This window comes from Teleopsis dalmanni, chromosome 2 (genome assembly GCF_002237135.1).
Source record: "Teleopsis dalmanni isolate 2A chromosome 2, ASM223713v2, whole genome shotgun sequence".
Lineage (NCBI taxonomy): Eukaryota > Metazoa > Arthropoda > Insecta > Diptera > Diopsidae > Teleopsis > Teleopsis dalmanni.
The window spans coordinates 106,699,097-106,717,248 of NC_051847.1; the positions used below are offsets into that span (position 1 = coordinate 106,699,097).

At 36.9% G+C, this 18,152-nt stretch overlaps 2 protein-coding genes across 2 annotated transcripts; one reads left to right on the forward strand and one right to left on the reverse strand.

Moving 5' to 3' along the window:
- The first annotated feature begins 610 nt into the window (after nucleotides 1-610).
- Nucleotides 611-3,571, forward strand: LOC119675328. Its single transcript, XM_038086521.1, has one exon. The coding sequence runs from the start codon at nucleotides 611-613 to the stop codon at nucleotides 3,569-3,571; it is 2,961 nt and encodes a 986-aa protein (XP_037942449.1).
- Nucleotides 3,572-4,579: 1,008 nt separating this feature from the next.
- Nucleotides 4,580-5,479, reverse strand: LOC119675329. Its single transcript, XM_038086522.1, has one exon. It carries the CDS (start codon nucleotides 5,477-5,479, stop codon nucleotides 4,580-4,582), a length of 900 nt encoding a protein of 299 aa, XP_037942450.1.
- Between the last annotated feature and the right edge of the window lie 12,673 nt (nucleotides 5,480-18,152).

Sequence of the window (18,152 nt, forward strand, 5' to 3'; positions counted from 1 at the left end):
GAACCAGGCTGGCATCCCACCACGTGTGCATCAGTGACTACACCATCCAATGCAGACATTCGCTACTATAGGCAATCGGGTTATACTCTTGGCAACAGCACAAATACGCATCTTAAATGGCTTTGGCGATATCGACTCGTGTCGAGCTCTATGCGATCCAGGCTCTCAGGTAAGTCTAATGAGTACGCGATATTTTAATCAACTGGCTCTGCGGAAGCAGAAAAGTGCATTGCAATTACAAAGCGTTGGCAGTGGCAATCGTTCATATACTAATGGCCGGGCAGTCTTGCGCATATTTTCGACTGTCAATGCTTTATTTGGCTTAGATGTTGAATTCTACATCATCAACAAAATTACCTCAGCAATCCCTGTGGCTCCAATCATGGAAAACTGTTGGCAGCATTTACGCAATTTGCCTTTGGCAGACCCGAAATTTGGCGAAACTGGTGTTATAGATGCATTGCTTGGCTCAGACGTATGGGGCCAATTGTTGGCAGATGGCATAGTTCGTGGCGAACTTGATGATCCTGTGGCACAAAATACGCAATTAGGCTGGGTTGTATTCGGACCAGCCGAAGCAACCGTGCATTAGTACAAGGCGGAACAATCTATGGCATTGCGTGTGGAGGCGCCTGATGAGCGAGTTGATGACCTTCTACACAGGCTATTTGAATCCAAAGAAATTGACATGGCTAAAGGCGATACACTAGCAGCAGTTGATCTTTGCGAGTGCATTTTCATGAGCACACATAAGCGTTTTGATGATGGCAGTTATTGTGTACAAATACCATTTACACCAGATGCTCCACCACTTGGGAATTCACATCAAATGGCACTTAGGCAATTTCACCAGTTGGAACGAAAATTGGCATCCAACTCAGAGCTGAGGCAAAGATATGTGGCTTTTATGCGCAAATACGAACAACTTGGTCACATGCACCCTATTCAGCATCATTCAGGCGACTCATCTCAGGCATACTACATTCCACATCATGCAGTCATGGCAAAATTCCGAGTCGTATTCAATGCTTCCGCAAAAACATCGAATGGCATATCATCAAATGATACACAACTCGCTGGCCCCTCAATACAGGATTTATTACTTAACCTTTTGCCTCGCTTCAGGCAGCATCGAATAGCATTCACAGCTGATGTGGAGAAAATGTTCAGGCAAGTCAAGGTTGACGAGAGGCACAGGCAGTGGCAACAGATCCTCTGGCGGGAATCATCCGATCAGCCCATTCGCACATATCAATTGGCTACCGTTACATATGGCACAACTAGTGGCACATATTTGGCTGTTCGCGCTATGCAGCAATGTGGCAGAGACAACTCTTATAAACTCTCAGATGAAGTACGAGCTAAAACTGCTTTGCACAGCATCCTGAATGATTTCTACGTAGATGACTACCTTAAGAGTACACCTTCTATTGGCATGGCGATTCAACTGGCGGCCGATGTCTCATCTGTTTTGGCAGACGGTCAGTTCCATCTAAGGAAATGGAAATCGAATAGCGCTGAAGTCTTGGCACATCTTCTTGGCGATGCTGATCCATGTCAGCTTTATCCGCACTTGGCAGAAACTACTGTTCTTGGCTTACACTGGGATCCACTCACTGATGAACTCTTCTATCAGGTCAGCTCTTATGATGCACAACATCTTACGAAAAGGCAAGTGCTTAGCGATGCTGCAAAATTATATGATCCAATTGGCATGTTGGCACCGGTTATCATTACGGCTAAACTTTTCATACAGAAACTCTGGCAGGCAAAATTGGAATGGGACGACCCATTACCACTTGAACTGTTGCAAGAATGGCTCATATACCGAAGGCAGCTGTCCCAACTGGAGGCAGTGCGAATACCGCGTTGGATAGGCATGCAACCTGGTTATCAAATACAACTTCATGGCTTCTGCGATGCTAGTGTCAAGGCAATGGCTGCAGCACTCTATTTGGCAACAAACCACAATGGCAATATCACTAGTCACATTATCGTATCAAAAACTAAAGTGGCACCATTACATTCGGTAACAGTACCCCGATTGGAACTTTGTGCTGCGCAATTGTTGGCTACTCTTTTACACGAAACAAGGCAGGCTTTGCATTTGGAGCACGTACCATACACTCTATACTCCGACTCAAATATTGCTCTATGTTGGCTACGCAAAAACACATCACAATTAAAGCAGTACGTTGCTAATCGCGTTGGCTGCATTCAATCGATGACAGATATCAGGCATTGGCATCACATTCCTACCAAACTCAACCCAGCTGATTGCGCCAGTCGTGGCATATCTCCTTTGGCGTTGCAAAACTACGCATTATGGTGGCACGGTCCTAATTCAACTGATTATTCAATCAATGAGCTGCACCACTGTGCACCAGCAGATCTGGCAATAATGGAAGGCGAGTTGAAAAAGGCACAGCCCATATCCACATCCAGCAAGATCATTGCACTGAGTCCGTTCATCAACTTAACAGCGGAAAATATATTGCGAGTAGGCGGATGCCTACATAATGCGAGGGTGGCAGAGCCACAACGTCATCCAATCATTCTTCCGAAGGATAGCACATTGGCCAGGCTTTTAATATGGCAGGTGCATCAGGACACACTTCATGGTGGTATACAAATTATGCTTCATACGATTCGACACAAATATTGGATTCTACAGGCACGCATTTTGGTTAAGCAATGCATACACTCATGTGCGATTTGCAGGCGGCATAAACACATAATGCTAAAACAACGTATGGCGACATTACCAAAGGCTCGGGTCACCCCATCTCCACCATTTGCAAGATCTGGCTTAGACTATTGCGGTCCATTCAACATACGCATTGGCTCCAAGGCTGTACGAACCGTGCGGAAGGCTTACGTGGCAATCTTTGTGTGCATGGTAACCAAGGCAGTGCACATCGAACTGGCTGAAGATCTCACTTCTGAGGCTTTCATAAATGCATACACCCGTTTCGTAAACCGGCGTGGTCCATGTAATCATTTATACAGTGACAATGGCACTACATTCATTGGTGCAGATCGCTTAATGGCCGCTGACTTACAGGCTTGGGATAATGAATATTTTCAACAGCAATTGGCAAATCGAGGCACAAAATGGCATTTTCTACCACCTGGCGCACCTCATCAAGGCGGTCTATGGGAAGCTGCCGTTAAGTCAGCGAAGAAGCACTTACTACGCATTGTTGGCACCCATTCCATTTACTATGATCAGCTACATACTCTACTTGTACATATCGAGGCTTGCTTGAATTCACGTCCACTTATACCATTGCATGACACTTGTGACGACAAGATGACTCTATCACCTGCAGATTTCCTAATTGGCAGATCTCTATTGGCAGTACCAGATGAACCTATTGGCAAGGTACCTAGCAACAAATTATCATACTGGCGACAATTAAGGCAAATGCAACAGCATTTTTGGCGACAATGGCATGATAAATATCTTTCAACTTTGCAACCACGTTCCAAATGGCATCAGAATGGCAACAACATCAACATAGGCGATGTCGTGGTTATCCAGCACGAGAATCTACCAGCAACACATTAGCGGCTTGGCAGGGTGATTAAACTTCACCCAGGCGAAGATGGTTTGGTACGAGTAGTCACGATCAAGCATTCAGCAGGCGAATGCATGCGACCTATCCAAAAGAAATGCAGGCTTGTGGAGCATCCTGAACGTACCCGTCCAGCCGGGGAGGATGTTTGAGATTTGGCACAGTAACTAGGCGATATGGCAGCACACATTTAGTAGTTTTTGACGATGGCATCCTAACATCTGGCAGCGATAATTTTGGCTTCGTTTTTTTGCTTTTTCTTTCTCCTTCTTCTTTACTTGACTGGCATAGAGTGTGCACGGTTATTTGGCTTGGCGAGATATAAATTATTCTAGTCTAATTTTTTCCTAAATTGAATAAATAAATAAACATTTTCCGTGTGTGTAAAATAATCGTGTTTGTTTTTCATACAATTTCCAATGTCGCTTTCAGCTTGACACAATTAACAAAAACCGAAAATCAGCATTTCTTACCGACAAGCTGACCTTGGTTACTACTATTGAGCAAGCTGCCAACGACGCTGCCTACTTTTAGGCATGCCTTATATTGGAATATAAATCAGCACGTTCTTCATAGGTTGAGCCTTTCGACTCACAACATTGTTTCCTCTGCTTCTAAGCAAAATCTCCAATCTATCTCTTCGGACAGGTCCATTTTGTTGATATGGTAACGTAGTCCGTGGTGACCCGTTAGATATCCCATCAGCAACCTCAACTCTGTTCTGCTGAAGAAGGATACCTTATTGTAACTGATTAAGAATACACATTAATTAATTTTCTAAGATCGATTTTATTTATTTATAAAGTTTTTTAATTATAACAAACAAAAATCCACGTGCACACACCGAACTACCACGAATAACAACCCAGCTAAAAGTGTCTCTACAAAAGGGTGGTGTTACAATGCATTTTGCTGTGTTTGAACAAGTGTTCAAAAAGGTGCAATCCCAATGTACGGTGTATTTGGCTCACGAACACCCCGGGCGACCCTGAAATCGCGTTTCAGAGTACAGGTAAAACAACAACCTTTGTAATGGGTCGCGTTATCTCCTCGTGTACAGTGTAAAGTTTTACGATTTGAACGAGCCCATCTGAACCAAGATGTATTTCAGTTACCTTAGCTATGAGACACTTTGCTGGTGGTATGCTCGATTCCGTAATGACCACTATGTTGCCCACGGCTATATTGGGTTGCAGTCGAAACCATTTTGGACGGTTTTGTAGAGATGTTAAGTATTCCTGATGTAATGTACGCCAAAATCCGTGAAGCATATTTTCTATGTGCTGCCGGTAGTCTAATTTGTTGTCGTTTATATGACTTAGATCGTCTTCTGGAACCAACGTATACGGGCGACCAATCAAAAAATGAAAAGAAGAAAGATAATTAGTATCCGAGTCTGATGTAGCGCCTAGGGGGCGAGAATTTACAACTGCTTCAATCTGTGTCAGCAAAGTATTCATCTGCTCAAACGTAAGCACTGCATTGCCTATTACGCGCTGTAAATGTGACTTGACTGATCGCACTGCCGATTCCCAGACTCCACCCCAATGTGGTGCAATGATTTCGTTCCGAAACTGTGACATAATTGCTGCATATATCTCGTTTAACACACTAGCAGCACCAAGAAAAATCCTTCCATTATCACTAAAGATTGAAGAACACTTTCCACGACGGGACATGAAACGGCGAAGTGCTGCTAGGAAGCAATTAGTACTTAGGTCAGTAGCGAGTTCAAAATGTATGGCAGATGTAACGAGGCAAAAAAATAAGCAAATATACCCCTTGAAAGTACGTGCATTTCTTCCGTTATTTAATTTCTGTGAGAAGTGCCCAGCGTCATCGCACCCAGTATTTTCAAAGGGATGTGCTTGTCGAACTCGCACTGCTGGTAGATCTGTCATGAACTGTTGTGTTGTTAGCTGGCGTTGACGAAAGCATTTGAGATATTTGAGTTAACCTCCTTATTATATTTCGTGCTCCAAAAATCCAGTAGTTCTGCCGGACGTAAACGAAAAGTGCAGATTCTCCTGGATGAAGATTTTTCTGATATTCATCGTTTAGGATTAAGGTGTTTAATTCTATGTTCTTTCGGGAGTATAATAGGATGACGGGTGTTCTTATTTAACGTTGAATGCGTAATTTTTCCACCGACACGTAAAATTCCGGTATCATCAACGAATGGGGCAAGTTTGAGTAAGGTAGATCTTCTGCTAAGCTCCCTGTTATTTGTTAATTGCAGCAAATCTTCCTTGTAGCAGGTTTGTGCAAGTCGTAAGCAAATTAGTGAAGCTTCACTTAATTCATAAAAGGTAGATTGCTCACGGCCTTGCTGAACATATCGGGGATGCATTTTCTTACGAAACCGTACGATGTATGATACAACTCGCAATAACTCATAACTCTAGTCGCGGCAAAGAAATTTGTTTCAACGGCGCTACACGTGTTTTTGCAGCAACAAGAGATGTCCTTATATCCCCATCCTTATTCTGGAATCGACAATAAACGGCTGCAGAATATGCCTTTGTTGAAATATCCGAAAATCCATCTAACTTAATGTAATTAAGAGAGTTACACACCCATCTTGGCAATGACAATTTTGCAACATTATTTAAGTCTTCACGACATTTTAGCCAAACTTCAGCGAGATTAGAAGGGAGATGGTTGTCTCATTTCAAATTCGTGAGCCATAATTCTTGGAAAAAGATTATGAATTGAACAATAACAGGAGCAAGATGGCCCAATAGATCAAAAATCCGTGATACGTCTGATAACACTTGTCGCTTAGTTAATTTTGGAATTCCATTTAAGCAAACCTTATATCCTACGTCCTCGCATGACTTCTAATAGATACACAAAACCTTTGTCATCCTTCAAAAAACATTGATCAGACTGATCATAAAAATTAGAGGTTATGGAACTACAATTAGAGACCCATTTTGAAGTTCAAATCCTGCTTCCGCACAAAGTTGAATTAGCTCGTCACGCTTTTCTTCTAGTTCACTCACGGACTGCGAACCAGTAATGACATTGTCAACGTAAAAATCTACCAGAAATGATTATCACAGCGAGAGGGTATGTTCTTTGGTGATGCTTTGCAAGCTGTTCGACGACCCTCATAGAGAAAAATGGTGCGTAGTCACCTTGCTTACGAAGGTGACTGTCCTTCAGTAGGCGACGTTCAACAGCATTAAACCTTAATGTAACCCCTTGAAGCGTGTTTCCGAATTTGATACCCTTTTTCCTGAATGGAAGCTCCACAATATATTTGCCGTCAGAGCGTCGTGCGTGCGTTTCTAAAAAATGCGTTTTTATGTGAAAATTTTCTGTGCCTAATGGCAATGGATGAAAGGCTTCCTCTATTTCCCAAAATTTTCGATGCGAGCGATCTATATCAATCGTAGTTACAAGAGACGATACTACATTATCCATGGATGCCTGAACTGATATCACCACCCATCCGAATATTGTTGATATAGCAATAGGATTACCACAAGAGTCTAAAATTTTCTTAAAAGTAAATATTTTCCAAACTTAGTCAACACCAAGTAAAATATCAATCGGTGATGAAGAATTAAAAGATGGATCTGCAAGATTCAAGTCCTTGAGTTGCTCCATAGTAGGAGTATTGATTTGTGACGTAGGAATTGCTGATATAATCTTGCTCAAGATATGAACACTTACATCTAGTGTGTCCTGGGAAACCTTTGATTTCATATAGAGTGTACAACAGCCACGTGTAGTCTCGGCCTTAACAGAAGAAATTCCAGACACAGCAATACGGGAAGCACATTGCTCTGAAATATAACTTAGTTCCGACGCACTATCAAGAAGGACACGGCATGTAACATATCTATTTTGAGTGTTTCGGACGTCAACAAGTGTTGTTGGTAACAGGTATCTGCTGGCTTGATGACAAGTTAGAGTGGTTACTGTTGGCGAAGATTCCAGACAAGTAGTGGGATTCAAAATATCTGAACGAGAAACATTAGCAACAGTTGACCATGGCTTACCAGAGGATATCGCAGCGGATGCTGATGTTGATGAAGCAATTATTGTTTGCGAATCAACCTGCAACTTGTGTATAAGAGTGTGGTGGCGCTTATGTCATTCTCTACATTGGAATTTGGAATTACATGTGTATGATGAATGTCCCGATCTGAGACAATTGAAATATAACGAGTGACTTTTCACAAACTCGTGGCGCTCATCGATAGACATCGATAGAAATGCATTACATTTAGGTATACTGTGCTCAGTTGAATTACATTTGACACATTTTTGTAACCCTTTATCGACAGAAACGAGAGATGATTTTGATTTGTCTACGGTTTTAAATTTGAATTAGATTTATACTGGTTCAACTCTAATTCTTCACAGCGAGAATCCCAAAATTCAAAAAATTCAGAGATTGACGGCGAAGTATCCCCTCGACTCTCATGTATTCTTTTGCGACGAGATTTAGGGTCAACCTTCGATAATAACAAATGGATAAGCCAACAATCACAATTGGTTTGACCTACTGCGTCGAGACCCCTTATTGTTTCGTTTGCACCATCTCCTTAAAATTACACAATTTTCCTGCAATGTTGATGGAAGCGCCATAATGTTTTCAATAAATGCCGTGACGATGTGCTAAGGGCAATTAAAATGCTCCAGTAGACGTGTCCACGCTGTACTGTAAGCAGCTTCCGTAACTGGAATATGTTTGATAACAGCAGCAGCTTCATCCTTCAATAGAGATTTCAAGTAGTAAAATTTTTGCATAAAAGAAAGATTCTGCTTTGAGTCAATAGAGCTGGTGAATAAATCTCTAAATGATGGCCAATCTGCATATTTTCCTGAGAAGTGCGGAATGTTAATTTTAGGTAACTCATTTCCCTGAAAGGATGAAACATTAGAAGTGGATAAAATTTGTTTTATAAATGAGGCTTGCTGTTCCACTAACTTATTCATGATATCATCATCATCTTTAGATCGCCATGTTTGGTCACGTTTCAACGCAAGCATGCAACTTTGAGTGGACAGGTACTTCTCCTCATATGTAGCGAAATCGGAATCAGGGTCAACGCAGTCAGGAACATTTCGAAACGCGTACATCTCATCCGTTGACCTAACAAATTGCTGTCAAATATCTTCTAGTTTGTCAGTCCTAGTTACGATTTCATCGTAGGACACTTTTTCTGGAGGACTGGTTGCGTAAGCAATTGCTCGAGTAATTGAGCCCTTAAGGCGTCCTTAAGACAGGCATTAACCTCTTCATTTCCTCTACCATAACGAAATAGGGTTTAAATATGATACAAATATAATCCGGACCAATTTTTGATTAAGAATACGCATTAATTAATTTTCTAATTTAATTTTAAAGTTTTTCAATTGTAACAAATAAAAAGCCAAGTGCACACACCGAACTACCACGAATAACAACCAAGCTATATGTGTGTCTACAAAAGGGAGGTGTTGCAATGCATTTCGCTTTTTTTGAAGAAATGTTCGAAACAATCCCAATGTAATGTGTATTTGATTCACGAACAGTAATTATAAGGATGAACCAGCTCTTTAGCCTGACGGTTACCTCGACTTGCGCGCCAGTAGCGACTTCTCTCGGTTGAAATCCAATTATTGATTATAGACCTAGTTGTAGACCAACTTAATCCACAATAAGGTTCTGGTCCACAGATTTGAGTGACAGATCCTGCCCATGCAAGACTGTCGGCAGACTCATTAGCATTAATTCCTGTATGACCAGGCACGCAAATTATATTTATATAAAAAAATACACAAAACTTCAGTTTGATGTTTTCTTTATTAAAGGTATCTTAAGACTAACTTAAAATAAAAATATAAAATCATTTTAAGCGATTGCAACGAATAGTGCAAACGCTGACATAGCATATTTGATCAAAAATTAGTTCTCACGGACAATTTTGTGAAAACATTAAATTTTGCTCAAATATGCTTTACACAATTTATGTATCAGATGTCATCTAAAACAAACTAGGTTTTATATTTCTCTAGAATAGACACTAAAGAATGGGATGATGTAACACCTTCATCCCTTGACTCGAGACTCTTCTGAGGCTCGGTTACAATATTATTTGTAGTTATTACTTTAGTGTTGTTTCTTTTTAAAATTAATAGAATTATTATTATAACAATGGTTATTAGGATAACGAAACTTACAGAATAAGATGCATATTTATGTTCTTTTAATTTCTTGATTTCTTCAATATTTTCAAAATGTTGTAGTACAATTTTATTAAATTTTACTTGTTCTACTTCCGTAATATTTTCACTCTTATCATACTCATAAACATATGTTTCTTCAATAATTTCTTTTCTATTTCTAAATACATCTTAGTTAATTTTTAGTTGTTTAATTATTATTGTTTCTTCATTTATAATTTCCAATTGATATTTATCGTTAAACTTAAAAATACAGTTATTATGTGTTGAAAATGTTCGCTTTTAACATTGTGGCAACACTTATTGTTGTATATTTCTTATTTTATCATTTTACTTTTGTTTTGCCTCTCTCTTGCGTTTTTAAACCTCGTGGAGTAAACACGTTTTTCTTTTTTCTAAAATCTGAATTGGAGTAATAAAATACTAATATTAAATGAATGCACGTCTTTTTTATTTCATAAATCTAAGTTACAATAATCAAATTTCAACATTATGAATTGTACAGCTTTTACCTCTAACTAAATCCTTATATAACATATTTTCTTTATAAGTGTACCTAACATTGTTGATGTCTACTACATATTGTATTTCTTCGGCTATTTCATAGTTTTCATTATTGGGTATGGGAATAATTGCTTTAATATCTGTTGTGATATAGTCATATGGAATTTTAATGGCAATAATAAGTTTAGACTTTTCATAATGCATCATGCCTAACTTTAACAATTTTAATTTAAATAAGTCAATTTTGTATCTTTCTATTTCTGCGCCGGTAAGAATACTTGGATGCAAGATATTATGTTTAGCTGAGGCAATATTATCCTGTATTTGATTTATGTAAGACTCTAAGCTCTTAATTTTTAGCATTTGCTCTGCATATAATAAATATTTTGTAATATCATTATGGTATATCTGCCCCAAAAGAATGTTTCTATGTATTCTCTATCTTTCTCTATACTGCGTTTAAGAATGTTAAGGCTTTCATTGAAGTGGTTGTTGATCACTATTTGCTTATTCATGTTGTGAATTAACATTTCGTTATATCCATTTATTACTTTAAGGTGTTCATTTATTTCTTGCCTATCATCATCATCCATGGTTCCATATAACCATTTTTGAGCTGTACCTAAAATATTAATTAAACCTCTTTTGGACCTGTTATATTCCTCTGGAGTAATCGATTTAATTTTTGATTTAAGTATTTCTACTTCTCTTCTAATCAATTCTTTATGCACTAAACCTAGTGATTTTATATTTGACTCTATAGCTTGAACTATGTTTTGAATTTCTTGTGGACTAATTATGTGTAAAACGGTGATAGTGTTAACTATTTCAACCTCAGTAAGTCTAATTGTAGTATATCCTGTATCGGTTTCAATTACCCATATTGCTCCGTTCGTGAACACAATTGTCAATAGAAGTATTAACATTGTTAGAATTACCTGAAAATTTAAACGGTCGTTTAATATTTGTTAAATGAACATTTTCTAAAGGTTTTTTAACAAACTTATGTTCTTCTTTGTGTCTAACGTTTTTATAGTTTTTAATAAATCCTTGTTCTCTTTTTTTGACATAGATTTCTCGATTCTGTTTTTTTTTTAAAAATAGTCCTGTTTTTCATTTGTTGTACTCTTCCCTTAATGATATTGCGTTCGACCTTGCTATTTTGGACTTGTAATGGTGAAGTTTTTATAGTGTTATGGTAAGAATTATTGTAGAATCTTACTGTGTTACACATTTGGGTAATTATAGGAAGTTTTTTTTCTAGGTTTAGTGTCCTAATCCTTTCAGTAATAGTATTATTTAGTCTTTCGACATCGGAATTCCCTGGTACTGTATACCTTCTCTATTTAAAAAGTCTTGAACATTTCTTGAGTTAAACTCATTGTCAAAGATAAATTTTTTTATGTGCCCCTTAATGGCTAAAAATTCGTTTATCTTTTGAATTAACGTTTGACTATTCTTATCTGGTAAATGAAAAAATACAACATGTTTTGAAAACGTGTCTATGAACACTATAAATGATTGTTTGCTATTGACATAGGTATCTATTTGCACAATTTCATTTATCGTATTTGGCGTTTCTGTTATTCGAAATTTAGGCTTTATTGGGTTACGGTCATATATTCCACCATTGCATATATCGCAATTGTTAATTATTTCATGTACTTTTATTTTTAGTTGTGGATGATAGATTTTATGTTTCATACCATTATATGTCGGTACAATACCTGAATGTCCAACTTGATATTTGTGGAATAGAGATATTTGTTTTTTCAATTCACCTTCTTCTTCTATGTCTAAAGCAAGATAGCTGCACTTAACGAACAATATGGTTTTTATATTTAAAAATGAGTTCAATAAAATTTGTTGTAACTTGTTGTAATCGTGATTGTTGAGTTTAGAAAATATTGCTATTTTCCCTTTCTCAAATTTCTTTTTACTATATCGGTTACGTTTCCAGAAGAAATATCTTGTATGTCTATGAATGTCAGTTTCTTTGGTTTCCTCCAATATAATTTGTTTACTAAAGCGATTTTTGACAGTGTCAAGAATTGTGAAGTGATTATTGAAATTTTCTGGCTGAGAATAAATAGTATCGACCTCGGTTAAGTTGTCACTAACATTAGCTCTTGAAATTGAAATATTTCTTTGAGAATAATTGGATTGGACTTCCATTGAAGTGTTGTCTGATTGCTCTCCAGCGCTTAGGTTTTTGATTTTCAGCATATCGTCTAGATTGATTCCCAAATTGTCGGATTCTAATAGGCTGATCTCGTTACAATTGATACGGCTAAGAAAGTCGGCTATTTTATTTTCTTTCCCTGCTATATAGTCTATTCTTGCATCTTATTTCCCTAATTGAACTAACCATCTTTGTAACCTAGGGTTAATATCTTTACCAGAATTTTTGGATTGCAACCACTTCAGTGGTTGATGATCTGTTTGCAGATCAAACTCCCTTCCGAAAATATAAGATCTAAATTATTTTACTCTCCATACTATCGCCAATAGTTCTTTCTCGATAGTGGAGTAATTCTTCTCGTGGTCATTTAATGTTCGTGAAGCAAAAGAAATTGGATGTTCTTCCTGTGTCAAGACTGCGCGAATTGCGAAATTGCTGGCATCAGTAATGAGCTTAAAACGTGCCACTCGGTGGCATTGTATGTCAACATATAAACTAAATAAATATTAAAAAAATTGTCTGACACAGTGGCGGTTTTAAGCCTAGTTGTATAAATTACTAAAATATATATATAATTGTGTACAAGCGCCTGGGCGGTTTTAAGTCAAGACACTTGGACACTATTGTATAGATATTCCATAACCGAACAAAGAAATATATTTTTTTTATACACTAACCCTTCTGTCCCTAACAGGTGCAACGAGAGTGGACAATCATACGAAAGTGCCAACCACGAAAACAAACTAGAGATCATCACGAACGCCAAAGAAACAATTACCGGATCCAGCTTGTCACCTGGGAAAGAATCTAAAGTTCATATCTACTTATTTTTAACTAACTTTTGTTTTTTTTTTAAATACGATTATAAAGAAATCATAATATTTTATTAAAATCCACTTTGAAATATATAATCAATGTCAAGTTATATCTAATTGCGTTTAATTAAATTCATTTTTTTTATGACTATTTTAATGAATTAATTTTATTTTAAATAAATCTACATTTAAAATTAAACACACAATCTTTTATTTGAGAAGTCCTGTCTCCGCGATTATAAATTTATTGTAGCGACCCCCTGGAAAAGACTGAGGATACCCCAGTATAAATTACAACGAAACGGGAAAATCCGTGTCGTTACAAGGGTATCTTAGTATTGGAGGATATATTATAATATCCTTTAGTTTTTTAAAAGCAGTGATGTAATTTGGATTATTTACATTTACTTTAGCATTCTTTTTAAGATATGTGACCATCGGATATGCTATTTTGGAATAGTCCTTAATGAATTTCCTGTAGAAAACAGTAATACCCAAGAAAGATTTAATTTGTTTCTGGGTTGTGGGCAACCTTAGATTTTGTATTACCTCAACTTTAGCTGGGTTTGGCTTAATACTTTCAAGTGTAAGCAAATGACCTAAAAAATCGGTTTCCTTTTTTAGGAAACTACATTTTTCCAACCGAATTTTTAATTTAGCTTCTTTTAGTTTTAGAAAAATTTTTTTCATGTTCTCCATATGTTCAGACAAGGAAGTACTAAAAATTAATACATCGTCTAAATAAATGACGCAAATTTTATTTATAAATTCTCAAAGCACGGAATTCATGTCGTTGAAACGTCGATGGAGCATTTTTAAGTCCAAAAGGCATTCGCAAGAATTCATAATGGCCTAGTGGAGTAGAAAATGCAGTTTTTTTTCTGTCATTTTTGTCCATCAAAATTTGATGGAAGCCTTTAGCAAGGTCTATAGACGAAAAATATTTATCTTTGCCTAATTTATCCAAAATTCCATCTATATTAGGAATTGGGAATTTGTCATTTACAGTAACTTCATTCAGTATTCTGTGATCAATTACGATCCGCCATTTTTGACAACCAGATTTGTCCACTTTTTTTGGGACTATCCACAAGGGACTTTTATAAGCAGAATTGCTTTCTTTAATTATATTATGCTTTAACATTTCTTTTATCTGCCTTTGAATTTCTAGTTCATGAGTTTGTGGATATCTGTATATTTTTGAATAAATAGGTCGATTACACGTAGTAACAATTTCATGCTTAATTTCGTGTGTAAAAAAGAGTTTATCCCCCTCTTTGAAAACTAGTTCACTAAAGTCCTGTAATAATTTTTTTAATGATTGGTTTTCTTCAGAATTTAAATGTCTCAAATCTAAATTTTCTATGTCGCTGAATTCAAGTGTACATATTTCCTGATTTTCATAGGGGCTAATAATATTTAATATTTCCTAATATGTTGACAAACTTTTTCTCTTCATCAATCTTACCTTTAAGAGGAATGAGAAAATTTTGTCCTATTATGGCATCATAATTTTTACTACTGAAGTTAATTATCTTTCAATGGAAGGTACCTGAGACTTTAAGCTCTCTAGGTATAGAAGTAATTATTTTATGTGCTACTTGATTAATTCCATTTATTGTTCGGAAAAAGATGAGTGTTGGGAGTTTCTGTTCAGTGAAATGATCTTTAAGAATATTTGGTTTAATTAAACTAGTGTCAGAACCGGTATCAATGAGACATCTAATTTCTTTGCTACCAATTGTTACTGTTATTATGGGCAATCTGATGATCAAAGCAGGTTAAAAAAATTTACATCCTCCTCTACATTACCAATATCCATTGGCTGAAAATCAGTTCTTTTATTAATTTGGCAACGTCTAGTATTTTGGGTATCAACACTCATATGTGAGTTTCTAGTCTGAATTGAATTACTGAACTTATTATTTAGGTTTGACTGTGTTGACCTACCATTCTGATTGTTTTGCCTGAAATTACTGCTGTAATTATGTTGATTATTGGATACAGATGGTGTCTGGTTATTTCGTTTGTTATAGTATTGTGGCTGCAATGATCTTTTCAGTCTATAACTAAAGTGAATCGTTATTGGATCACCTAGATCTTTAATTTGCGTATACTTCCTAATAACATCGTTAAGTTTACTGTTTTGATCAATATATGTTCTTAAGGGTATGTCAATTTTTTCAATTAAAATATTTACTAAGTCCCTATCTACTCTACTTGGCTCATAAATGTCTGGCTTATTATCATCGAATCTATATATTTTATTAAGTTTTGACCTCGCCATTTCAAAATAAGAAAATAAATCTCTTAGATTACTTACTTTAATATTGCGACATTTATTGTAAATATCGCCATATGTTGCCCTCGGTCGGTAATAGTCCATTAGATTCATTTTAACTTGGTCCCAGATTGTATTTGGTTCAAGTCCCCAAATATAGTTGCCAGCATCACCTGATATCTTTTCGTTGATTATAATGGTCATAGATAGCTTCATTAATTGATGGTTGTCTGGTGGACATAGTTCCATGACAGCTTATGCTGATGCTATAAAGGCAATGGCATCATGATCCTTGTTGAGGCATTTTATTTGGCGGAATTGCGTCAAAATATCTCTTGGTGCTAGAAGCCCTTAATATTGCTGCATATTTTATTTTACTTGCTGAACTTGCTGTTGTATTTGTTGATAGAGCAGAATTTTAGCTTCTTGCCTCTTTATAACTTCTTTCAATTCCTGAAATCTTTGCTGCAATTGCTTCATTTCGTTGTTTATAATTGGTCGATTTAGATCAAATGCTTTTACTCTCCTCATTCAAAATTTATTAATTTTTTTTTTGTATGTTATTGGGTTCGCTCTTAAAGTACACTTTTTAGATATGATAATCTTTGCACTTTATTAGCGATTTGCTTTTTATTAAAGTTAACTTTTATATACAAATAGTTGTTGCTTTTTATTAAAGTACACTTTTTAAATATGGTACAGATAATCTTTGCACTTTATTACCGATTTGATTTTTTCTAAGGTTCTCTTTTTAAATACAAATAGTTGTTGCAGTTTATTAGCGTTTATTTTTTAAAACTTTTTATCAAAGTACACTTTTTAGATACAGATAATCTTTGCACATTACTACCGAATTGATTTTTTCTAAGGTCCTCTTTTGTCTTGAGACAAACCACCGTCGACTGCCCCAATTATATTTATATAAAAAATACACAAAACTTCAGTTTGATGTTTCCTTTATTAAAGGTATCTTAAGACTAACTTAAAATAAAAATATATAATCATTTTAAGCGATTGCAACGAATAGTGCAAATGCTGACATAGCATATTTGATCAAAAATTAGTTTTCACGGACAATTTTGTGAAAACATTAAATTTTGCTCAAATATGCTTTACAAAATTTATATTCATCAGATGTCATCTGAAACAAACTAGGCTTTATATTTCTCTAGAATAGACACTAAAGAATGGGATGATGTAACACGCAGCACAGCAACACTTTATTATTGCTTGCCAGTTGCTACAGTGTATCATAGCAGTCTACTAGAAACTTTGAGAAAAACTTCCAGGAGCATAATTCTTTGATTGCTGCTTGACTATCTGAATAGATACAGATTCGGGCGCCTTTCAACCTCTTGTTAATGTTGATGCGAGCGCAGACCTCGATGGCGTGAACCTCTGCTTGGAAGACAGTGAGCCATATACCCAGCGTGAGCGAAATTCTGGTGTTGAGACCAAATATTCCAGCACCAACTCCTTCATTGGTTTTTGAACCATCACTGTACCACGATATCACTTTTGGTTCAAGTCCAGGAGTGCTATTTACCCACTCCAATCGATCGGGTATGAGGACTTCGAACTTCCTACCAAAGCAAACTTTGATGTTTATGTGATCTGTCCTATCGCAGATCTCCATGATCTCTATGCTAGTCTGCAGATAGAGTTTTGACTGTCGAGACTTCCGCGCATGTTGATGACAGGGTGTAGCCTAGCTGCACTCATAGCTGCTGTCTTTTTAATAAAGAGATGCTGAGGGGTGAGACCCATTATGGACTCCAGTGCTGATGTGGGACATGTTCGAATAGTTCCAGTCATAGCGATACATACGAGTCTTTGCAGCTTATTACATTTGACTATTGCAGCCTTTTGTTGCGCTTTATTCCATCAAACAAGAGCTGTGTAGGATACAATGGGTCTGACCATTGTGCGGTATAACCATGATATAATTCTAGGACTTAAGTTCCAGATTCTACCATATGAGGTCCTACACGACCACATGACCCTGGTGGCTTTGCCTATTATCTTATCCAGGTGAGTGCTCCAGTTAAGACGCTTATCTAGGGTGACCCCTAAATATTTGACTTCGTCGGAGCATTCGATAGGGGTATCTTTAATAGATAGGGACCCCATATTTAATTTATACCTTCTGGAAAATGGTACAATTACAGCTGTTTTTGGGTTAATACTTAGGCCCAAAAATAAAACTTTGGTACACCAGTTCGAGACTTTGTGTAAGGCCGCCTGCGTTTCATCCGTAACTGTGGTATCAAACTTACCAGAAACAATGATTGCCATGTCATTTGTGTAACCTATGGCATGATATTCAGATTGCTCCAGTTTAACTAGTAGGTCGTCGACTACCAGCGTCCATAATAATGGTGAGAGAACCCCACCCTGGGGGCAGCCTCGTACAGCATTAATGCTGACGATAGTGCTACCCATCTTGGAAGATGTGTTCCTATCACGCAACATTCTATCTATCCACATTATTGTACATAAGTCTATATCTTTACGGGTTAGTGCTCCAGATATGGATTCGTAAGATGTATTATCGAAAGTTCCCTCTACATCCAGAAATGCACATAAGGCGATCTCTTTAGATTGAAAGG

Bases quoted from the DNA above. Each gene is read 5' to 3' on its own strand.
- LOC119675328 (XM_038086521.1), top strand. From the start codon at position 611: ATGGCATTGCGTGTGGAGGCGCCTGATGAGCGAGTTGATGACCTTCTA.
- LOC119675329 (XM_038086522.1), bottom strand. From the start codon at position 5,479: ATGACAGATCTACCAGCAGTGCGAGTTCGACAAGCACATCCCTTTGAA.